At 42.8% G+C, this 25814-nt stretch overlaps 1 protein-coding gene across 1 annotated transcript in view; it reads right to left on the reverse strand.

Annotated features, from left to right (window-relative positions):
• epas1b (endothelial PAS domain protein 1b) overlaps positions 1–25814 on the reverse strand; it is a 52951-nt gene that overhangs the window by 4383 nt on the left and 22754 nt on the right. The window contains exons 3-14 of the mRNA XM_056761150.1: positions 14988–15133; positions 13930–14014; positions 11221–11333; positions 10934–11136; positions 8726–8832; positions 3645–3792; positions 2345–2511; positions 1996–2177; positions 1774–1887; positions 855–1315; positions 547–643; positions 121–226 (exon numbers count right to left, since the gene is read on the reverse strand). Of these exons, the coding sequence (XP_056617128.1) occupies positions 121–226; positions 547–643; positions 855–1315; positions 1774–1887; positions 1996–2177; positions 2345–2511; positions 3645–3792; positions 8726–8832; positions 10934–11136; positions 11221–11333; positions 13930–14014; positions 14988–15133 (1929 nt within the window). The remainder of the gene's footprint in view (positions 1–120; positions 227–546; positions 644–854; positions 1316–1773; positions 1888–1995; positions 2178–2344; positions 2512–3644; positions 3793–8725; positions 8833–10933; positions 11137–11220; positions 11334–13929; positions 14015–14987; positions 15134–25814) is intronic.

Below are 25814 nucleotides of genomic sequence, written 5' to 3' on the forward strand. Positions count from 1 at the left end.
AATATGTGCTGTTACCATAGTAAAAAACGCTGGTAAAAAAAAAACGTGTGGTAAGGTTGTCATTTTCAAGAAATTGCCCTGTTATAAAAAAATTTCAGTGTATAAATATAGTGTTGATACCTGATAAAGCCCTATTGCTGAGAGGGCTTCTGTCCATTACGGCACAGTTCTCATTCTTAAGTCTCTTCCACATTGTCTGATGTGCCGTAGTGGACGGTGTCTCAACCTGAATTACACAGATAAGATTGGTTGAATTTAGAAAATGATATTTGAACATTAATACAACACAATTCATAGATTTCTGCCACATTAACACAACCAGTCAAAACTTTAGACAACGCTCACATTTTTGTTGGTTTTGCCCTTAACCCTTTCATGCATTGAAGTCACTACAGTGAACAGCTATAGTATCTCTTCAAAGAAAAACAACTGTGCATCTGAAACTCTTTGAAAATATGTTTCATGTTCCCTAAGAGGGCTATTAAAATAATAAAAAGTAACTAGTTTAACAGTTATTATTTAGTTTAACAGTAAATACGGACAAACCATGGCCATCTGTGTGAACGAGCGCTTGAAGTTGTTAGTGTGAGCGAGTTGAGCTGGACTCATATCTCTGTAGTTCTGCGCAAACTTCTCCATGGGTCTGCAAAAAACAAACACACGTGTTATCCAGACGCTATAAGTTCAGCACATCATTTTAATACTAAATCAAGCGAAACGCATTACAGGTGAATGCATCATTTCCGCACCAAACACATACGGGAATAAGAGGTGTGCATCACCACCCTGAAGTGACGCAATACAACTTAATTTGGTGACAATATTTACACACTTTACTTTCGAGTCAGAATTACCTTTGCATATAATGTGGCATTCGATTGGGTGGCATGGTTTGGCAAGAATGCTTCGCAGCTAAAGGATCCATCATTCCAGCCGTGTGTAATGAAGGGTCAGGAGGCCACTGCAGATTTTGACGCCCTCCCATAGAAGACAGAGGGGTGCTGGCTGGATCGTGATAAGGAGGCATTTGCATGGGCCCATGACTGTAGGGAGGTGCTTGCCATGACTCCACTGAGCCTCCATTGATGGTCTGCTTTTCTCCTCCTGAGCTCATGTTAGGCTGGAACTGTGGGGCTGAGGGGGGACTCAAGGGTTGAAAGAGACTGGTAATGTTGCTGAAGCTTAGCTGGTTAGTTCCCAGAGCTCCAATGTCAGTAGAGGGTTCTTCCGGGCAGATGGGATTCAGCTGGAAGTCCTCGCCATCCATGGGGATGTAGGGAGCCAGCGTCTCCAAGTCCAGATCACTAAGATCAGTCTAAACAGTATTAGAGAGGTCAGAAGTTAGGAAGGCCGCATTCAACGCTGGATTTGTCTAGACGGAACACAATGTTGACAACAAAATGTGACATTTGAAGCTTTATGATTTCCTTGTTGCTCCCAAGTTTTATTTTGATAATCTGCACTGCACTGAATACAGCACAGCTACTTTGTAGTTTCATCAAAGTTTCATTTGGGGTTTATTGACAGCTATGTTTGCTTTTGCTGGTAAGCATCAGGGTGAATTTTGCACTACAAATCTAATGCGGTCACATGCATTTCTGAATTCAAATATATTCTGAGTTACTGGATCACAAAATATTTGGACCCTCTCAGATCTATATTCAGTATTGTCCACCAAACCGTCTCATATATGGTGGTAAATACCATGGCCTGAGTGAGAAAATAAACATCAACAGATGTCAACGAAATATCACAGATTGAATATCTTTTAACCTCTTGGTTGCAAGAAGACTTTGTCTCTTGTGTGTCCAAGGAAAACAGTTTTTCAGTGAGCTCCACCTTCAGATCATTGTCCACTGTACCGTAGTAATCATCTGGGCGGCTAGGCTGTTCAACAGAAGAAACACACCATCAAGCGTACAGCAGATGTACATTTGAATAAAATGAACAAAATATGACAGTATTTGAACCAATATGACACATAGTCTTGTTTACCGTAGAGCAGGTGCTCAGGGTGGGAGTGGCACTGCTTGACGGGGAAGCTTGAGGCACAGAGAAAGTGGCGGCCATTTTGGGCAGGTCTCCAGTGTAGTTCTTCTTATGAGAAGACTGTGAGGCAGGAGGAGCAATCGAAGACACGCTGCTGTATAATGGGAGCTCCTCATATTGGGGCTGACCTTAGAACGAGAGAGGGAATGTCATAATATAGTCACGTCAGATTTGTTTTGTATAACTGCTAGCTTTCCCTAATTTGACCACTTTTGTGTATCACGTCCTACCTCTCTGGACATTTACCATTAAAAAACCCTACACATGGAAAAAGCTATTTTCTTTCGGCTCTCACCAAAGTTAACCGGGATAATGGTATCACCAGGTATAGGTGCCAGCTGGGCCAGATCCTCATGTTCTTCTTTGAGTTTGGAGAAGAGCGTTTTGCCTGCCAAGTGATGACTCTTAAACAGAGACTCAGTCTGATCCATAGAGAAGATCATGGATTTCTCCTCAATGTCACTAAGAAAAAAGAACAAGATTTATGATTTATTAGCTCTTGTGTCTTTATAAATAAAACAGAAGAGAACTCAATGAAAGACGTGTTTTAACCTGTTCAACGTCAATGTTTTGTCAGTGGAACACTTACATTTACTTGAAAATTTAATTTATGTAGAAATAGTAGTTTATCTAAAATAATGTTCATTTTTGGTGTTATTTTTTGGTCAGACATAATCATCCGTGTTTCTTGTTTTTAGATAAAAGAAAACTTTAGGACTGCATTCCAAATTATGAATTTATTAAAACTGTTAAAGTTTGGAATGTCATTTTTTTCTGTTTATTCTCCATACATTTTTTGAAAATTAACATTTCAGTGCTTATTCTGCATTTAAGAGGGGATTTGTTTTAAAACCCTGAGCATTGAAATTAAGCAACTCATGCCCAAACCATAAAATGATCATTTTAAAAGATTGAATGGATTAGATTAAATATTGTATAATTATGGTTTAAATGTAATTTATTTAAAGAATACTTTATATATATATATATAATATATATATTTTTTCAAATTTCAAATATTTAAAGAATTTGTTTGAAGGTCACATACTCACTTGTATATATTTTTACCACAAAATAAAAGAACAATAAACTCATAAAAAATAAAAAACAAGCAATATATCATTATAATAAACTAATAAAAAACGAAATAAAATAATCATTAGAAAAATTATTCGGTAAGGAAGTCATAAAGTTAGAGAAAAAAATCGATTAAATGTTTAAGCATATATAATAGATAATTAAGCATATGTCTTCAGATCAAAAGAATAGTAAAATCATGAGAAACTTTTCACCTTAACACTTGTAAACAGTGCAGTGTAAAGGTCTTGTGTGCAGCTGACCAAAAACAAAACATGTGCTGATTCTCATGACAACGGCAAAGATCTGATGTCGGGTTTCATTTACACAAAACTTCACTCTTTGGTTGCTGTCTTCCAAGTGCTACTGTTTCCTTCTCGAAATGTAAATGTACTTTTAAAATCTTCTTCTTTTTATCTTCAGTTGTATTACATGTGTTGATATACAGAGAAGAGAAAGTGCTGGAGTGCCGAGAATCAAACAAAACACAAGCTTTGCCACCTATTATTCGGCCTCACCTCAGAACGTAGTTCACGCACACAATGCACTGTGGCTGGGAGTTACGACTGTTGTAGATGACGGTACCCTGGGTCTCCACCCACACGTAACCCCCATGCTTAGCCAACATCCTGTACTGACCGCTCACTGCCTGGCCTTTAGTGCACACTGAAGAGGGAAGAAAATAGCAGCATTCAAAAGACATACTGACAAGACTTACTTTTATTGAAAAGACCCTGAGTGCTTAAATATGCCATTTGTCATCATGAATACAAAGTGAACAGGATGATTGAATGACACCAAGACGACTGAATTTTACTAGAAAAATGTTCTACCAAAGTTTCAATTTGAAGCAATCTTTAAGTCGTCTTCCTAGAATTTAAGTAAATAGGAAAAAAACTAAATACACACTTCCAGGTGGCATTTCGAGCATTGATTGTTAGCTAATATTCCTAGAAATACCACGTATATAATATTTATAATGCATTTTTCTATTCAATTGTCTTTTTCTGTATTGTTTTACACCTCGGTTCCAGCTTGTGGCATCTATCTCCCACCTTCCACGTTATGATAGAGCATCAATGAGATTATGAATCAACTTTTCTCTTAGATTAACTGTTTTGTGAGGTGTTGGTTTGCTAGGAAATAAACTTAAACATGTAGACAGACAGCGGGAGCCATCGCTAACATAAGCAACATAGTTTCAGACAGAGAAACAATAAAGGATTGCTGATCTAGTTTTTACAGTCAGTCTCTCTGGCTTTTGCCCTGGACTCAGTCCAAATCTGTCGTGGGAAAGTGCCGGTTGCAGGTCATGCGGTTCATTCCCGGCCTGGGCATGCACGACTCTACAGCGACTCTTACGACTGTGCATGTGCAAGGAAATCATATAAAACGTCTTTTCTCTTTGGAACCAGTTGCTTCAATGACAATCTTTGCTGTGTCACATAAGAAAAGTGCTTTTGAATGTATATAAACGGCCCCTGTGGAGAGCGAAGGGATAAATTCTCTAAAGAATATCAGATCTAGGTCAGCACCTTTATCACTACCTTCTATTCCTGAGCACATTTAGGCGCTTTGTGTATAAGTTTATCGCTGTGCCAGAAAAGTTGTATGTCAATTGAGAAATTGCTATCAGTGTTTCCCTCAGGTTTTCAGGTCCGGGGGGGGGTGTGGTCTCTATATTTTCTTTGCGGCGGAGGTCCGTACAATACTTAAAAAAAATAATCATATTTAATCAGTTGAGCCCAGTCAAATTCGTATATAACATTTTTACATCTACTGTTTTATCATGCTATTTATATTACATTCTGATACTCACAATATGTATGAAACAGAAAGGCCTGGTAACTGAGATAACGTATTGTAGGCTCTGGTGCTAAAGCAAAATCCTAGTGGTCTATTTTTTTCTAAATGAATAAAAATCTACTGAAACAACATGTAAAAACTGAAATGTATTTATCATGAGCAGAAGTATTCACAAAATACAAGTAATCTTTCCATGCCATTTATACTAGAACCGATTCGTAATAATATTTCCTATTAAAACATGATTCTTTATAAAAGTGGCAGATGTACTTAGACCTAGCAGGAGAGCGGATGTTGCCACCTTCACCACCCTGTGAGCGTTTAAAAATGCTAATATAATTGCATCTGCTTTTCAGGTGGTTGAAGGGTGTGCGCATCGGGGGAAACTCGATATGGAGAGCGGAAGAGAATAGTAAACGGGCGATCAAGCAGAGACAGAAACGACATGCCACCGTTTAAATCTATAACATAATGCTATTTAGTTTGTTAAAAAGAACAAGGTATAGACATTTTCTATAAGAAAGGTAACCTTAAATGACTTCTCTTGTGATCTGGCCCTATATAGAAAATAAAATTAACTTGACCTTCAAGAGGGGCGGGAAATAGTAAGGGAAACACTTTGTTTTGTTTTCAGCGAAACACACTTCCTAGTTAGGCTCATTACAGGTTATAGATACATTCATTTTATAGGTGTACTCCTCTTAAAAAGAAAATTCTGTCATTATTTACTCGCCCCAAGTTGTTCTTTCAAATCTGTATACATTTTTGCTAGTGGATGACATTTCTTGCCACCATTGATGACCAGCCAAAGTTAAGAATGGTAGTCATGATCCCCAAGAACTGTTTGCTTTCCTAAATTCTTCAAAAAAATCTACTGTTGTGTTCAACAGTGTAACTGCTGAGTCGAAACTTCAATTATTACATTTATATAAATATTAGTGGTGGGCCCTTAACGGCGTAGACTTTTATCGCGCGATAAAAAAATTGTCGCCGTTAATCTATTCTCAAAGTTGGGTTGGGAGCTGGGTCTATACTACGCAAGCTATGATGATTTTCACCTTGATATTTTAGCGCGGATGTATAGCAGCTTAACTGCACTGTACGGGGCGAGAACGAGATTTTTCAACACGCGTGATTCGCGTCATTCGCGGAAGCAGAAGCCGCCTCATCATCTCATAACCAGGGCTTCATTCGCGCGATTCGCGCAGCAAGTAGGTCTATTGGCTCTTTGCATTAACATATAAATCACTCGCGCTTGACACGCCATTCGCGTTTGATCTGAACACAACATAGCGTTACTGTGAAATTACCGCATCAAACGTGACGTGCTAACATGGATGCAGCTATGAAGCCGCCGGGTTTGCTTCAGGGAATATTAATTTTTAAGAAGCTTCCCAATAGAAACATCGACAAGACTAAGGTTATTTGCACCTTGTGCAATGCGGAATTGGTTTTAAATAAAAAAACACTTTCTCTCAACAGGTAGTGGTCCAGCCTTAGTTGAAACCAGTAACTTTGTATTGAGATCTAATGTATTATGGCTCCTGTATGACATATCGCTTCTTGCTCCCTCACTCTTTGTAAGTCGCTTTGGATAAAAGAGTCTGCTAAATGACTAAATGTAAATGTACTGTAGGAGCTCTTCCAGTCTCAAGTACCACCTAAACACAAATCATCCCTTAGCTAATGCGGAAGTAAACACAAGTTCATCTTATTGAACATAATTTAATTTTCATCACCAATTATCATAGTAGAACAGCTTTCTCAAGCAATTTGAGATGCATTTTGGAAACAGGAGATGAGCCCCTGGTCTAATGCGCCACCTGGTTTGAGAAACCCGTTCTCAAAGACTTGCTTTTAGTCATTATTTGGGTAGCACACATATTCTGAATGCCTTCGGCAGAATTCAAATGAGCCATTTTAATCTAGATTAATCTAGATTAATTCCAAAATTAATCTAGATTAATCTAGATTAAATAAATTAATCTATGCCCACCACTAATAAATATATATATATATTAATTTACTATTAAACATGTATATTATTTTATAATAAAATTTGAAAGAATACCACGTTATCATTTCATGTTGCCGTTTTATTCATGTCGTCGATACTGGATTCACTTCACAACAGACGTGAACTCACGTCATGGGAGGGGGCTCTGCCAGGCGGCTCCAGTCTCGTATATATTTATAGCTCAAATTGGGTAAAGAGCGTTGTTTCGATAAAAGTAAGAAGATGTATCGTACACCTCCGGGTATCCACATACAGCGACGATAATTTTGTCCCCCATTGTTGATTCGGATTTTTGCCCCCCTTCGCTACCTCATAATCACGTGACTACTAGAGCAAGCTCCTGATTGGTTAGCACGGCGCAAATTTTCCCCTTAATTCAGATTTTTTCAACTCGCGCGATTCCTCGCAAATCAAACCCCCGAACCGCTTAACTCGCGCCAAAAGTTAGTCATTAAACGAGTCATTCGTGTCGCCTCATTAGCAGGATGTCCTATCACGTCTTTGCATTAACTTAACATGTAAATCACTCGCGCTTAATGCTTCATTCGCGTTCGGTGGGAACGCATCATTAGAACTCCTTTAAATCTTTTGAGCAGATAAAAATGCAATTTCACAGCAATACGGTTTTCCTCTGGGCACACAAACGCGCAGTCACGAGGCAGCCACACTCTTTTTCTCTCATCGAGCTCAATCCTGATCAACAATTTTTACCTCCGCCACACACTATGAAAAGAGTCTAATTACACGTTAACGTCACTGTAGACAGAAACCACTCCACTTCAGCATCTGATTAGGGAGTAATCTGGGACACCTGGCTGAGCCGAGGAGCACCATCCCTTTCTGCCGCTGTGTTCTTATCTCTTCTGTCACTCATAATGGGGTTCAAGATGTCCTAATGGGTGCTGCGGTCATCCCTAATAGAGCCAATTCAATAAGGCTCTTTTGAATCGTATTCATAACTCAAACATGCATGCCAAATGCAATTTGTCCAAAATGCAATTTGACTCGGGGGGCTGGCGACCTCAGTATATATATCGCTGTTTGCTGTCTGCGGACGGTTGGTGTTTGTGGGAGGCGACAGATATTAGGTTTCACCTCTGCTTAGCAGGAGAAGGAAAGAGAACCAACGTGTAAAAAGCAATTAGGTTCAGGCGGTGTGCGGATGATAAAAAGATCTACAAGATCTGCAGAATAGAAGAGAATAGACGGAACTGAGGTTTTACGAATACATTTACAGTCTTCATCTAAAGAATAATTTTAGGTGAAATACACGTAAAGTGTGCATGAATGTTCATGTATCCCTTATATTTAATAAGGGTTAATATGGGTTTAACAGGTTTAGTTAGACAATGCACAATGAACACAATTCTGTGTTGAGAGTAATTTTAAGTGCAGCTTTGCTTCCGTGTGTCTGCATTTGTTTCGGTACGTGTATATGTACATTTTGCTGTGAAGTTGTAGACATTGGACAGCACACTTTAAGGGTTAAAACAGTACATTTTGGGTGCGTAAGTATCAGCACCTTTGCTCAACTGATCCGTTGGTGTTTCTGCTTCGGACCAAAAGCACTCTCTAATCGGCTTTCGCTGTTTATGGACATGGATGGAGGCAATGCCAGTGATTACCACCAAGGTCACGTTAAGAGTGTGTGCAGTGTTAGTCATATGACTTTACATGTGAATGTGATTCCAATAGCACACCGTTTGAGGGAGAGAGAGAGAGTTTCTTACACAAGACTTTAAAGAGCTGAATGGACAAAAAATGAATGACACGTACAGTTCTGGTGGCTTTTGGTGACACTATTGGAGTCCAGAGCATGATAGAACTCGTAGGCAGATCGACCAAGAAGATCTTCAGGACTGTAGCCTATCAACTCTGTAACTCTGGAAAAAAGAAGTGGAGATGAAAACGCACACACACACTCACAAAATTATATACATTTATATAACTGTATCTATGGATGAGCTTAGAAATTTTAAGTATTTTTTTCATATTTATATTAAACCTGCATGCACCTTTATTTGGACTTTAAAGTCCCCATGAACTGGACGTTTATACTTCCGTATTTTGAATTATTTCAGAGTGAAAAGGAATTTCAAAGGAGAAAGTTAGTGGGCGTGGCTGGCGTTTTTCACTGTGTTTTGGATGTGTAAAAACAGCTGTTGCATTGATTTTGAAATGAATCTAGCAAAAGACTGACAGTTGAAGGGGAGGAGTTAACGGAGGGTCCGCTCATGCCGTCTAATTTACATCTTTTGAGATGGATCGTCATTTCAGGGCGGAAGTGCATTTTCAGATTTGAACTGAAGATTATTAGGGTACATGAATTTAAAAAAGAAAATGACCAACATTGAAAAGCTATTTACTATAAACGCTGCAGTATTTCATAAAAAAATTAGAATTGTCATTTTTAATTTCAGTGGGACTTGAATGTGTCTTTTTGTTCATTATATTTTTGCTACCGTTTCAAGACATTTTGCATTCTATCTGATGGAACATTATTTAGCTGTTATACTGTGAAAATGTGTTTTCTGTGAATTGAACTGAGCCCTATCATAAAGTTACATAACAGCAGAGAGCTACAGGTCACTGACTTTGTATTCATGAGTGTGTGTGTCTGAAGGCCTCTCTTCATTACAGAGCCTCTATTCTTCAGTCTTTCAATCCGCCACATCTGAGTCGATGGGCTTTCAAGACGCACACACAGATTAGAGCAGATGATTTACACAATCTTCGGCAAGAGTAAAATAAGGGGAAGCTATTTGTATTAAAATACAACAAATGCTATACAAGAAGAGCACTGATTTCTTTCCACTGAGCATGTTTGAGACCACTTTTCAGAATAACTCTGACATCATAATAATGACCATAATTACCACTAGATGGGTACTTGAAAAAGTTAAATGACTCTACTTTTCTCCAGATCTCCAGGTGATAGAAGCCATTATTCCACACGTGATGCACTTTTTTAAGGAAAGGATTAATTTATACAAAAATAAATGTAAATAAAATTGGTGCAATTATATATCATAATCTTCCACAAAATAAACTATTTTCATAACAATTGTTGGTAATACATATCATCCAAGTATTTTAGTCATTTTAGCAGAGACTGTGTTTTTTGGGAATTAAATACATCATCACATTTCCGAGAATTATTTTAAAACAACGTTTCAGAAGAGCACTAAGCAGGGAAACAGGTTTAGTGCTGTACTATGATGTTCTGTTTACTGTATGGATATCATCAATCATAGAAACCATGACAGTCAACACTCTGAACTGTGTCCGTCAACTCCGTCAAATTTTACTGACTCAATTATTGATTTATGTCCGATATATGCTGAAAATTGTGGACTTTATTTTATTGCTTTTAGTGAGTTTGTGTGTTTGTTTAAGTGTACCTTAATAAAAAAAATATTGTGATTTGTCGAAACTGAGACCAATGGTAAAAAAAATCATAACATGTGATGTTATCAACATATCAAGAGTTACAAACTACAAAAAGAATATCATATTTTTCGTTCAATTGTCCAAAAAGCATCTTGTGTGTTTCTGTACATAAAGATACAGAAATCTCACCAGAAAGAAAAGAAGTGACATTATAATTTTAATGTCCTCATTATTTTTCTAGCTATAAATCGCATTTTGCTTCCAATATTTATATTTATACATTTTATTCAATTTGTTTTGTAGAAATTAAAAGACATTTAACAAGGGTTGCAAATCCTATATTTAGGATATCCTAATATCCTATTAAATCATAAATTAAGATATTATACATAATAATTAGTTTGACCTCTTGACATTGAATCCTGAAGTTTTAACACCTTTAATAATCCTTCATCACGCTTATTTTGTACTGTATTCAGAAAAAGTGTTAAATATCAAACGTCTGCAGTATTCATCAGATGATGTGTGTCACCTGATATTTCAACCTGTTTACTTCTACATTTTTAGCATTCTAACTGTGATGGTGTGTGTTACCTGTCATCACAGTAAGTAAACTTCATGTCCATGCTGTGGCGACTCAGAAACGTTCTACTGTCGAGGGGCGTATCGATGTTTGAGGGATGTGGGATGGGCTCGCACATCATGACCACACAGGTGAGCGGCGGCTCTTCAAAACCACACAGCACCCGCGTAGGGCAGCCGTTACACACCTTCAGATGCCCTGTGCAGTGCAGCACCTGAAAGAACAGCCGATACCTTCATGAGTTACAAATAAAGTCAGATTCCAGATCAGTGCTCCTCATGAAAGAGAAGTTATTCACCTTCCAGCTGGCTGACTTTAAGTTGACTGTGCGACCGCGATTCGTGACTGTGCATTTCATTCTCATGAAGAAATCCCTCTCTGTGCTTAGCTCTTTGCCTTTCTTCCCCATGCCTGAAGATTAACACACACAGGGCCTTAGGTTAGAAGTGATCAGCAAATCTCAGGAAAACGTTCCTAGCATTCCCCTTAAACTGAACAGATATCCTTTTCTATTGATCAAATTCCAAAACATGTTTTTGCAGCGCTTTCAATGTCTTGCAATCGTAACTTAAAAAATAAAAGCTTGAACAAAATAATATTATGAGCTCCAGTGTAATACGGTTGTTGCAACAGTTAATAGTCTGTACATGTTGTGCTTATCTTATTTGTCTTTCATCTTTCCCTCATGTTCTCACACAAGCGAGGAATGTTAAAGGAATAGTTTGACCAAAAATAAAAATTCTGTTATCATTTTCTCACCCTCGTGTTGTTTAAAGCAACACTACTTTACATTATCTTTAGGGAATTTCCTAGCTGTTTATTCTATAGCATGAAAGTGAATGGGGACCGGAGTTGTCAAGTTTTAAAATATACCTGTCTGCAAGTATAGATGGATTTGTTTATTTGACCAATGAAGTGTTCGGGAAAGTTGTTTAAAACACTCTTTATTTGTAAACACGTTGGGATTGAGTTTAACGGAACCAGTCTTCATTCACTTTCACTAAATCAATGTTTTGGATTTTTTGAAAATCTTAAAAAGTCAAAAGCTTGGAAAGACAACAATAACAATTAATATTTTGCAAAACTGTCCTTTTAATTTCTATGTCTATAAGTAACGACACCAATAGAGATGACGTGTTTTTGTAGGCCAACCCAGAAGTTAGTGCCATCATATGCCTGCTCACCTTCACATGTTAGTTCAACTGCTCCCTCTTTCCCGTCGCTGTCCTTTTCAGGCGAAGTACCTGCGTGGACGATCATCTTTTTTTGCTACCCCTTCTTGTTATAATTCAGAATGCGAGTTTAGAATTGATTATACAACTACTGGTGGTACAACTTCTCACGCCGCCATGTTAACCGGAAGTCTGTTATCAAACATTTTTATTGTAAGCCCTCCTTTGTGTGGAGTGATTCACTTTGTGGTCCCCCAAATAAAGACTTATAATCTTAAAGGTAGAATTTTAAATACCAAAAACATATTCAAGTTGAGTAATGCTGGAACATCGATTATTTTGATTGGTTGTCTTATTTTCCTGATGTTTGACTGCACAAAATTGATGATAAGTTTCTACTTTCATAAAATGCCACAATGTTGCCCACTGGATCCATCTTGTGGCTCCCAGTTTGAGAACCTTTAAGTCAGTGAATGAACCGTCACAGACTGCAGCATGAGGTCAGAGTTCAAGTTCCGATAACATTTGTTGCCACAGTTCATCACATGCTCATAGCGGGTGATGGAAAAGCAGCACGCGAGGGCCTTCATTTGGATACACGACACAAATGACAACACTGCCCTCGCAACAACTCCATCAACAGAGCAAAAACAAAATAGGTGACATGCTCCCGGCCGCAGCATTCTATCATAGTGAAGGAGGCAAACACCTGAAATAGCAACATAGAAACTTGACCTCAGTAAAACATATGAGAGAGGTTACAGGAGGCACACAAGAGGGCCAAGTGGGACGAAAGAAAGTAAAGGTAAAATAAAGCAGAGTGAGAATGAAAAAGCAAGGGCTTGTAGATCATATAGATTTAAAAGGCATGATTGTTTTTTCTCCAAATAACTAATCTTCGCATATAAATCTGTGTGTTTGCTTTGCATTGGACCATTACGTAGTTGTTTTTGCTATTTAGGAAAGTATGCTTTCATGAAGCGATAAGAACATTTCTTGAGAGGAAAATGTGCAAGTTTTCAACTTCCACCAGGTACTCTTCCTTGCATACTAAAAGCACTTTAGTGAAATGTGTATTTAGAGGAATGTGTGATCTCATGACCTCAGTTTAAAGCTCTGAACCCATGTGCAGCTCTCAGATCTGTAAAATGTGCTTTCACACATATTTTTTCCTTCAATTCATTTGGATGGTGTGAAACAGTGCACTTTACTATTATTCTCAAGTGTGAAACACAGTAAAGTTTTAATTTTGCTAGTTTCAAATAGCAAGTAAAATCACAAACGATTAATCGCATCCAGAATACAAGTTTGTGTTTACGTTTATATATTTCTGTGCATCCTAATTTGGTATTTATAATCACATACACAAACCTGCATAGATATTTAAGAAAATATTTATATGCTTTTATTTATACTCACCACCCATTTAAATGAAATATAAAAGTTTATAAATATTTATAATTGTCCTAAATATTTGCATGTAAGTGTATGTTTTAATTAATACAAAATTACTATGCACAATGAACAGACATATATTATGTAAGCACAGCTTTTTATTCTGGATGCGATTAATCACGATTAATCGTTTGACAGGCCTAAAATCAATGTAAAAACAGCAAAACAAAAAGTGTACAATTTATTTAATTTGTATCTCTATGAAAATATCTATAGATTTAATCTCGGCACTGTTAGACTTCTTCATGTTCTCTTCTTAACTGGACTTTCTGTGTCCTTCTCAAATGTTTTTTCTATATATTGCAGAATTTAAGGGCACAGTGTTAAACAAGTTGTGCTTAATAAAAACAACTATCGTAACATTGCGAGAAACAACCTACCGGCTTTGATGCTGAGGTTCTCACGGATCTCCTCATGGTCACAGGGGTGAGTGAAGTCGAAGATACTCTGCCCTGTTAGTTCCACCTATAACCAAAGAAAGAAGGAAAGACTGATGCTGTTATTTGATTGAACATCAATTGTCGCTTTTCCTCACACAGGTGATTTCACGCTGCTGCCAAGAAGATGTGCAGGTCACATTTCACCACAAATTAAATTTGTATAATGACAATTCATCTTATTTTAACACTATTAAAAGCCTCAGGAGACATTCCTGCTGATGAACAGACATAATGTGAGATAAATAGACATAATGGATTGTTTACAATCTATCTGATAACACATTGATAACAGGCTGTAATTCTGGAAAACAACAGCCATGTGTGAGGAAGCAATCATTAGACGGTAGATAAGTGTACAAGCCAGAGGCTTAACTTCTGCAGTATGAAGAGCACATCATTCCACCCATAAAGGGCTTGAGGGAAACAGACTTGTGCTGTGGTTAATAATGGCATTTCATAGACATGATTAAGTGAACCCAGATGAAATGTACACTATGAATCCTAAAGAGATCTGTCTGCATTGTTACCTTAAAAGGCAACATGTTATAATTAACGTCAACATAAAAATGTAAAAGTATAGAACGGAATTTTGCTGTTAGTCCGTTGATATTCCTTTTCATTTGCTCATACTTTTTACATTTTTATTTTTGAATTTTAAATATATACTTTACATTTAAATAGATATTTTGTCTTACATTTCATTTTGATCTGTTCATTACTTTAGCTTCATCCTACTTATATTACATATTTTACTTCCATTTTATATTATTTCTTAAATTATAATACGTAAAAAAAATTAAGTATTGAACAGCATCTTACTATTACTCGGTTGACAGTCCTTTTTGTTTCCAACTACTCCTTGCAAATATATACTTTAGATTGAAAATATATATTTTTTATAATGTTTTTTTATTGTATTTTATTTTAATTTTAGTCTGGTTTAAACTGTTTATACAAACAGGTTTTGACACATTTTCACTAAAAGTATCAATCTGTACCGGTGTGAGGCCCATAAATTTGTTGATGTTTTCTGATAAGAAGATCATGTCTCCATCTGATGTCACCACGGTAATGAATCCGCCCAGTGATTTCAAATACCAGTTGTCCATCATTCTGTCCATCTTTGACGTCTCTGTGACACGGCCTGCAACATAATGCAAACACTAATTAGGGGTAGGGGATAAAATATACAGTTTGTACATACAACTCATTACGCCTATGGACTGTCCCCAAGGAAATGATAAAACATACATGTGTGTGTGTGTGTGTGTGTGTTTGTGTGTGAGTGTGTGCACACTCTCCATATACTTTTAGCCCCTAAGTACTTGGCTGAAGTCCAAAATAAACAACTGCAACTTTATCCTGTTACTCTGAATCCTCCCAACAACACCGACCTCTATTCTGTCACTGCCCAACACACACACATATACACTAGAGGGTAACACGGGACAGGATTTTCAAACCCCCGTCCACTCCCCCCAAAAAAATACTGTCCCATACCAATCCTGCATAAAAACTGGGGAAAAATCCTGTCCCGTTCCAAGCCCAGAAGAATGATTCCCATTCCCTCCCACACGTATTGTTTTTATGTTACAGGAAGAAAAAATGCAGTATAAATCAATGCATTCCCAGTACCAACCTTTGTAGAAGTAGACATCCAAAATATAGTTCTTATGTTGTTTTATTGAACAGAAAGCGTGTCCGAGAGGACGCATAGGGTAAATTTCAGGAGAATATGCGACCATTGCGTCCTAATTGATAAACGGACCCTGTCAGCGCCGCGGTTGAGGTGTTCGATCAACGCCTCAACAAAAGCACTGACATATTATTGTAAAAACATGAAATGTAAATTGTGATTTTTCTTACGGTTTTCATGTGTCATGTGTTCATCTAACAGCAACAACAATGCTTTGGAATGACTTTTTCACTCCTGAGGTTTGATTTTGTTGAAATTAACAGTCACTGAACTGGAATGGTCACATTACATCAAGAAATTCTGATGTGGAATGGTCGCTTCATTTTTTCAGCGGCTGTATATTCACCTTACATTTAAAAGTAAATTGGACGATTTAGAAAAACCTAAATGTTCCTGCTGGTAACGCTGAGACATGGAAGGGATCCAGACTTTTCTGGAATACTGTAGATCTGGCCGAGGTTCAGGAGGGAGGTGGAGTCAACCGGAACATGGAGAACACGCCGGCTCCGCACCGGGGGGTCGGAAGCCTGTGATTGCTCCAGTGTGCTTCCTCCAGATAAGAAACTTTCTCAAGGCCCATTGAGAGCCCAGGGCTGGATTCGGGCCGAGCCCAGAGACCGTGGCCCCAGGAGAATGAAGGTTACATCTTTGAAGGAATTCTAATGCCATGGCTTTCATTTAGAAATTAAACGAAACTGCACCCAAATTTGGAATAGTCACTGACCGTCTGGGCAATTCTGTGAAAATGTCAACCTTACCATGACCTTTACCAATGGTTTTTACTGTACTAACAGCACTGATATCAACATTTGGTATAAAATACCCATGTCAGCTCTCTCTTGAGATTTTTAAAGCATTTGTTGTATTTTTAGTGCATGATTTTTCATAGTCAGGTAAGAGCCATTTCCAGGATTGTCACATCCATAACGGTCCATATTCCTCATTAACGGACACATGCAAATTAAAATAAAGTAACTATTTGATGTTGTATAAAGAGGCATCCCTTCTCCATTAATTGGGGATTATTGCATTTTTATTGACAGAAATCCTACAAAAATTTGTAGTCTTCCAAAAACCATGCCCTATTTTTGTCCCATTAATAACGCTTGTTAATCTCGCTTTTTCAAAATAGAAAATTGACATTTTTCAGATTTTTAAATTCATCAACAAGAATTTAATAAAATATAAACAAGATAGTTCAATATATTCATAACAAATACATTCTCAGCGCATTTTTATGTAACGTCCATAATGCAAAATGTCACATCCATAACAAGGAAATTGACCACCTGTCAATTTGAAATCAACTGAATATACAATACACTCTAAACAAATAGTGCTATATAGAACAAAAAGTGGTTCATTATGATGACTGAGGTGATGATGAAGAACAGCTGAAGAACGTCTTGGTTACGTATGTAACCTCAGTTCCCTGATGGAGGGAACGAGACGTTGTGTCGAGAACGACAGATGGGGTTCGCCCTTGAGAACCAATCAACTCTGACTACTATAGAAAAAGGCCAATGAAATTTGGCGAATGCAATTTGCATGCCGGGCTCCGCCCCCGGAAATCCGGTATAAAAGGAGGCCGGCGTGCAGCATTCACTTACCTTTGTTCTGAAGAGCCTGAGACCTCTCAAACTGCAGCAGAATACGATACGTGTTCGTGGCATAAGGGACACAACGTCTCGTTCCCTCCATCAGGGAACTGAGGTTACATACGTAACCAAGACGTTCCCTTTCTGTCGGTCTCTCGACGTTGTGTCGAGAACGACAGATGGGGTTGCCTATGGAAAACGCCACAACGCTGTATCGCGTCACAATCTCTAGCGAAGCGACGGTAACAAGCCTGGGCGTGTCATCTCGAAGCTTTCGTGAGACTGTAACCTTCCAGTGTGGTGGTCGGGGGGTTCCAGAGCTTTCTTGGAGAAAGATGGGTACAGCCCTGACCGGTAACTTTCACGGACGGGGCCTTAGCTCTCTATAGGCGAGAGGCCGTCCAGATCAGTTTACACCGGGTAAGCGCGACTCTTAATCAGAGAAGCGCTACAGAGGCCACCTCCTACCCGTGGGGAGGAATATGGTGGATATAGGTATGGTCTCGTCCTTGGAGGAGAACGCATGGAACGTGCGGACTGAGTAGTTAACCGCGAGGTGGAGGCCCACCTGGGGAAGCTCATGGGTTACCAGGAGTGGGAACCATTCTCATGAGGATACATCAGACGGAACAGCCCACGGAGGGGGTGTTACAGACGTCCGGTAGCACTAGGTCCGGTTAGAGCTATCTGTGATAGCTCACATGGTATCCCGGCCTAAGGGGGAAGGCTGCTCTGCCCAGCCAGCCCCCAGGGGGTGCTTGTTTGGTGATGGATGGAATGCCTATTCTTAACCAGTGTCTGGGTAAGAAGGGAGGCTGGTGAGGTACCAGTTTCTTAGCGATGTGTTCGGGTAAGAAGAAAAGGTAAATAGCACACTGACCCAACCTGTTAGAGGGTGGAAAGGTGCTTTCGCAGGCATACGCCCCCCCGGATGCCAGTCCTACATGTCGCCACGCAGGACGTGGGCTGACACCGGGTTTACGCGAAGGTTGTTAACCCTTGCGAAGGTGTTTGGGCATAGCCCAACCCGCAGCTCTACAGATGTCTGCTAGAGAGGCGCTTCTGCCAGTGTCCAGGAGGTGGCTAAACTCCGTGTGGAGTGAGCCCTCACTGCCAATGGGCATGGGAGATTCTGAGATCGGAATGCCGTCGTAACGGCGTCCACGACCCAGTGCGCCAGCCTCTGTTTGGAGACAGCCTTCCCCTTCTGCTGTCCTCCAACAGACACGGAGCTGGTCAGAGCTTCAGAGCTCTGCGTGCGGTCCAGTACGTACTGGACACAACACTAATCGGGTTGGGTCTTCCTCCCCTATGGGGAGCGCCTGCAAGTTCACCACTTGGCCCCGGAGGGAGTAGTGGGAACTTCTTGGGCACGCATCCGGGCCTGGGTCTCAAGATAACGTGAGAGTTTCCAGGGCCGAGTTTAAGGCAATCCAGGGACACGGAGGATGCTCGGTGGTCCCCTACCCTCTTGAAGGAAGTGAGCGCCGTCAGGAGGGCCGTCTTACTCTATGAGGAAGATCGGAACCTCCGAGGGGCTCTTTGGGGGGCCCTGAGGCTCCCCAGGACCACTTAGGGTCCCAAGAGGGTATGGAGCGAAGATGAGGCGGATTCCGCCCTCTCGCTGCTTAGGAACCTGGTGACCAGGTCGTGTTGCCCTAGAAACTTTCCACCGACTGAGTCGTGATGAGTGGCAATAGCGACTACATACACTTTCAGTGTGGAAGGGAGATGTTAGTCTCCAGTCTCGTGAGGAGGGGAACACAATCCTGATCAAGCACCTCAGTGGGTCTTTCTCGTTGAGAAAGACACCAGGACGAGAAGAGGCACCGTCTAGAGGCGTGTAACCGCCTAGTAGATGGGGCCCTAGCCTGGGTGATGGTCTCAGCCGTATAGGGGGAGTAGCCATCTTAGGATCTTCTCGTCCCGTCTAGAGACCAGACATGGGTGTTCCAGAGGTCTGATCTGGGATGCCAGAACGTGTCCTTCCCCTGAGAGAGCAGGTCCTCTGTCAGGGGAATGGTTCAGGGGGAGTCGCTGTCCAGAGCATCGGCTCTGAGGCCAAGTGCGGTTAGACCGGTGTGGTGTAACCAATAACACTTGGTGCTCCTGCTCCCTGACCTTGCACAGAGTCTGTACAAGAAGGCTCCTGGGGGGGGAAGGTGTGCTTCCGCCCATCCCGCGGCCAGCTGTGCGCAAGGATATCCGTGCCGAGGGCAGGGACTATCAAGCGGGCAAATGGTGGTGTTACGGGAGGTGAACAGGTTTTACCTGGGCCTACCCGAACAGCCTCCAAATGAGCTGGACTGCACGGGGGTGGAGTCGCCACTCTCCACGAGGCATAAACTGGCGAGAAAGCACGTCGGCTGTCTAGTTCAGTTTGCCCGGGGTGTGTGGCCTGCAGGGAACGAGTCACCTGTTGACTCCACCGGAGGAGGCGTCGAGCAAGTTGTGTTTAGCTGCTGTGTGCGAACGCCACCCTGACGATCTGTATTCGCTACAGCTATAGTGCTGTCCTCGGAACAGCACGTGCATGTCTCGCACGAGAGGCCGTAGCCTGCTCAGTGCAAGTAGCATAGCCCACAACTCTTGGCAATTGATATGCCAGCGCAGGCGGGGGTTCGTCCAACACCCCACCTGCGTGCTCGTTGCACACTACACCGCACCCCTGCAGGGAGACTTCAGTCGTCACCACGACCTGCCTCATAACCTGCTCAAAGGGACCTGAGTCCGTCGAAAAAGTCATAAAGACTAGGGGTTATGGTGCGTCGGCAGCAGGGCGGCATCACCATGCGCCTGCTGCCGGTGTGCCACGCTCTCCTCGGAACTCGACTCTGAAACCAGTGTTGGAGCGGTGTCATGTGCATCAACTCGAGGGGTATTAACCCGCGAGGACGCCATGTGTCCCAGGAGCCTCTGAATTGTTTCAGGGGGACCGCTGTCTGCCTAAAATGTTCATTTCAGACAGTTCAACACTGGTTGGGCACAACTGCGGACAGGTGTGCCGACATGGTGACAGAGCTGAGTTCCATACCGAGAAAGAGGATGCTCTGCACTGGGGAGAGCTTGCCCCTCTCTTGGTTGACCTGGAGTCCCAATCGACCAAGGTGCCGGAGCACCAGGTCCCTTTGTGTACATAACAGATCTCGCGAGTGTGCTAAGATAGGCCAGTCGCTGAGATAGTTTAGTACCCGCTCGCCTTCCTCCTCTCAGGGAGAAAGGGCGGTCAGGGACAGACCGAAAGGGAGGACTCTGTACTGATATGCCCGCCTCTCGCACGCGAACCGTGGGAACGGCCGGTGTCGAGGAGGATCGAGACATGAAAGTAAGCGTCCTTCAGGTCGATTGCCACGAACCAATCCTGACACCTCATAGATGTCAGGACGCGCCTCTGTGTGAGCACCCTGAATGGCAGCTTGTGAAGGTGCTCTGTTCAGGGTACACAGCCTTTGGGGGCAACCCGCCGTCTTTCTTGGGAACGATGAAGTGTGGGTGGTGACCCACTGAACATCTTGGTTTTGAGGGACGAACTCGATGCCTGTTTTGCCAGAAGGGTGGTGACCTCTACCCGAAGTACGGAGGCGTCCCTGCCTCTGACAGAGGGAGAGATGATGCCCCGAAACTTGGGTGAGTCTCTGGCGAACTGGATCGAGTAACCAAGACGGACCGCCCTCATTAGCCAGCGAGACAGTGTGGGCAGCTCTCGAGCTCCCAGGGACTGTGACAGGGTGACCAAGGGGACGGTCTGCTTCATCATTCCCACGGGGGGTGGTTCGTCGGCTGGCGGAGCTAACCATGTCGCGGGGAGTCCCCGGAGGGAAGGTTTTTGCTCCGCCTGCTTACCTGCCTGGCGGGACAACGGCACGCACTGTCGGTTTGAGAGTGGTGACGGCTGTCGTATGTGTACGACCTCACGCCTCGCCAGGGTGTGAGGTCGGTTCGCCGAGCACAGTCCAGTGGAGTGTGCGATCGGCTGCAAGTAAACCCGGGGAGAACAGAAAACTCACTGAGTAAGTGGGCGCCAAGCCCTAACAAGGGCCCGGCTTTGGTGACGAGGCAGGAGTCGTCCCGTACCGACCGATCAGAGCCGTGGCTGTGAAGGTTCGGGCCCGATGTTGTTCTCCCTGGGGTCTTCCCGTCAGTGTCCCTTCTCGCGAGGAGGTTGCTGACGGGGTGGAGGTTTCCCCCTCGACCTCTGCTTCCGGGGTGCCGCCTGTGGGGGCACAGGAACCGGAGCCGATGTCGAAAGGGTCCTGGGTTGCAGGGAAGCAGACGTCACGTGAGATCTCGGAGGCCTGTAGGCGGCCGAGTCGCGGCGTGAAAAAAATGTGGTTAATTGCCACTGTCTGCTTCGCCGTCAAAAAACTGCTGAGCGCAGTCCTCGACGGTGTTACCAACAACCCACCCTGCGAGATGAGTGCATCAAGAAAGCGGACTTCCTTGCTGTCACTCTTCTGCACAAGGTATAGCCGGGGGTGTCTCTCCTGGACCACTACCGTGGACATCGTCCGACCCAGGGCCCGTGCCGCCGCCTTAGTCGCCCGTAGAGCGCTGTCAGCGGTGGCACGGAGATCCTGCATTATACCCGGGTCGGCCTTACCCTCGTGGAGCCCTCTCAACGCCCTGGCCTGGCGGACCTGCAGGATGGCCAAGGCATAGAGAGAGGAGGCAGCCTGGCCCGCAACATCGCAAGCTTTCGACACCAGTGATGCCGAAGTCTTACGTGCTTTGGACGGTAGGAGTGGTCGATCCCCCCCCAGGTGGTAGCCGTCCGCGGCACAGGTGCACCGCAGGCGGACGTTCCACCCGGGGGATCTCGACGCAGTCCTTGGCTGCCTCACCATCGAGGGAAGTAAGGGAGCCGGAGCTGGTTTCACTGGAACGGTCCGTGAGTGGAGCGTTCCAAGTTTTACACAGCTCCTCATGCACCTCCGGGAAAAACATGGCACCCGGGGTGGGCGCGGTTTTCACCGCGCACCGACCTCGGGAACCACGCATCCCCGGGTTAGCACGGATGACATCACTTCTGCTTCCTCCTGAACTCGACCGCTGGGGGTGGAGTTTGGATTCGGCAGAGTCGGATGCCAGTCTCCCTCCGATGCTGCGAGCGACATCTCATCTACGTCACACATCGTTTCCGAGTGTGTGCGTGAGGATCCGGACGGTATGCCACCGCCGGTTGGGGAACGTTCAGAAGAGCGAATCGGGGTGCGATCGGCCCGTGAGCACTTGGCTGGCGGGTTTACGTTCGCAGAGTTCCCCGTATCACTAACGCTGCTAACGTGGGTGGTCATCGGGGCCGTAGCCACAGATGTCACAGCCCGGGTAGCAGACGAAATGGTGGCTGGTTCCCGTAGGAAGACAGCCACCCGTGACCGCAACTTCTGAATGACAATCTGCCCGCAGTGCAGGCAGATGTGTCAACGAACGCTGCTTCAGTGTGCTGGACGCCCAGACACCTAATGCAGCGATCGTGTCCATCCCCCTCCTCGATGAGGGTGCCGCACCCAAGAGAACAGCGGGACATGCCGCGCTGGAGAATGCTCAGTCAGTCCTGAAAAGGACTTTTAGAAAAAATCTCTAACACCTCCGGAACCGCCGAGACGCCCAGGGGAAGGTCGCTGCAGGAAGGGACGATCCGCTGTAACACGTCGTAGCACCAGCGTGTAGTTGTAGAGGATTGAATCCTGAGTTGTACTCATGAGCGATGGCTCTGAAGAACAAAAGGTAAGTGAATGCTGCACGCCGGCCTCCTTTTATACCGGATTTCCGGGGGCGGAGCCCGGCATGCAAATTGCATTCGCCAAATTTCATTGGCCTTTTTCTATAGTAGTCAGAGTTGATTGGTTCTCAAGGGCGAACCCCATCTGTCGTTCTCGACACAACGTCGAGAGACCGACAGAAAGGGAACCATATAGGTTCTTTATATGGAAACAGTGATATATAGCAGGTAACCCCAAAGAACCTCTGAAGCACCAAGATATGGTTCTGTATAGCACTTAAAGTGGTTCCCCATGATTACGAGTACAAAACCACTTTTAGTGCTATACAGCACTTTTCTTTATATTGTATGATTTACAGACAAAAAGGTATAAAATCTGTCACAGGGGTGGTACCCCTTTGCACCTAAAGTGTATATCTAAGTATTTCAAAGGTACATACTGCTGTCAAAGAAATACCTGGAACTTTCACAGAGTACCATCCCGGTACCACATGCACAGTTTTTGTACTTTTTCTTTCAGTGCACTTAGGTAAAAAACAAGCACTCAAAATCTTAGACTGTACAAATACATCTACTAATGCTACTGGACACATCTTTTGTGATGTTCCTGAAATCATTGGGTGTTTCGGGTCTTTCAACATCATAAACCCTCATCCAGTCGAACCAGCTGAGGCTGATCAGACCCCACCTTGTGTCCACTTGGTGAATCTTGCTACTTTTCCCACATGGATCTCCTCTCTTGAGCCATAGCCATCTTAAGGCTTTCTCTGCTGCTTCGGTGATATTATAGATAGCTCTTTGCCTCCTCGCTCCATCGATCCCTAACAGACTGAAGGCTCTGCACAGGGATCGGGCCGCAAAGCCCCTGCTTCCGACCTCGATTGGGAGACACCTTGCTTTCCACCCGGCCTGTCGACAATTGCTGACCAGTCTCTCGTACATAGCAACTTTCCTTTCAAAGGCTTCTTCCAGGCGGTCTTCCCAAGGGACTGTTATCTCAAACAAAACCACTTGTTTGGTGGACTCAGACAAGAGAACAACATCTGGTCTTAAGGCGGTGGTTACAATGTGGTTGGGGAACTTGAGTTGCTGCTCCAAGTCCACCAACAGCTGCATGTCCCATGCAGTGGCCAGGATGCCTGCAGATGTTTTTGCAGCTGGTCTTGGCTGCTCTCCAGCTCCTGCAGCAATGGCTTCCGCAATGGCCTTCAGCACCTGGTCATGTCTCCACCTGTACCTCCCCTCTCCCAATGCCTTTGGGCATCAACTCAGAATGTGCTCTAGTGTTCCACGCCTGGAGAGCAGCGGAAATGCCGGTAACTCCACTTTGCCCCATATGTGAAGGTTTGACGGGCTAGGAAGCACATCATATACTGCCTGGATGAGAAACTTGATCCGCTGTGGCTCTGCCTTCCACAGCTCCGCCCATGTAACCTTCCTCTCCATCGCGTTCTCCCATCGTATCCAGCCACCCTGCTGCCTCATTCCCACTTAGAAACCCTTTTGATGTAAACGTTCACATAAATCTAAAGATCTCTGACCCGTAAACAGTAGGCCTATGTACTGGAGGAAATGGCAAATGTAATTCCTCAATAAACAACAGGCAACGTCAGCTTCCCACGTGTGTCTTCTTCAGTCTAAAAGTGACATACAATACAGTGATCGTCTTCACGGGTTAAATGTAAAAAACTGTACGAGTTTGAATAGAATAATTATAGCAATTATAGCAGTGGTGAGTCATAGATTATAAAGAGATGGTATCATAACAGGTGTTTTTCGAGCCGCTCACGGACGGAAAGAGAGATTCAGCGGGTGAGTAAATCAGTGAATCTATATCAGTGCATAGGGGAGCGGGGAGCTTATGTAAAATGTGTTTCCCATGCACCCTCAGCATGGGTATAGTGATGTAGAGAGAAGAAGAAGGGGATGGATGGATGTGTGGCGCCAGGGCTGGCTTGTGTTTTGGCTGGCTTGAAATGAAGAACCCCAGGCTTAAAGAAAGCACCAATCATGGATCTCACAGACCAGCTGATAACATCTGATGTGTCATCTCAAACCGACAGGGATGCCTTTCAATCTTTTTCTCTCTTCATTTCTGCATGTACCATGCACCTGAACACTTGACTTTCAAGTCACTTCAAGTCCAAAGCTTCAAAAATATTACTTCAACCTGCACGGAAACCGACTTGCATAGGAGCCAATTTACAGTAGCGGCCCGCAGGCAATACTGCGAGCTAATTCTGTTCTCTGTTTTCCAAACACAGGGAGGAATGTCGAATGCAGGGGCTCCTTTTGTCCATATTCCGGAAATTCTAATTTTATAATCAAGACACACAAACAGTACGAGCACACTCACATCCTTTCACCTCCTAGAGTCAAAGAAACTATAAAAAAAACCGGAGAGGTGCAGTGGGCACTTAAAGGGACAGTTCACACTGAAATAAAAAACGGAATGTTCTCACCTTCATGTTATTTCAAAACTAATGTGTATTTTTTTGTGGAATGCAAACAAAAATATTTTGAGTAATGTTTATTTATACAACAAGTGTTAGACAGAAAGGTGGTCCGTATGACACATGGACCATTTTTATCACAAAATAATTAAAATAATTTCATATCTATAATAAATTAATAAATAAAAGAAACTTGAATCAAAGTGAATTTAACCTGTATTATGTCCTTCCAAAAAATGTATTTAATGCAAATTCATTCAATGTCTTTTGTGTGTTTCAGCTTTTGCGTCAGTGATGGTTAAGCTAAGGGCAGGGGGTTCATTAATGCTTTTTAAAATAATAATCATTTGTTATTG

The sequence above is a fragment of the Triplophysa dalaica genome, chromosome 11 (assembly GCF_015846415.1).
Source record: "Triplophysa dalaica isolate WHDGS20190420 chromosome 11, ASM1584641v1, whole genome shotgun sequence".
NCBI classification, from domain to species: domain Eukaryota; kingdom Metazoa; phylum Chordata; class Actinopteri; order Cypriniformes; family Nemacheilidae; genus Triplophysa; species Triplophysa dalaica.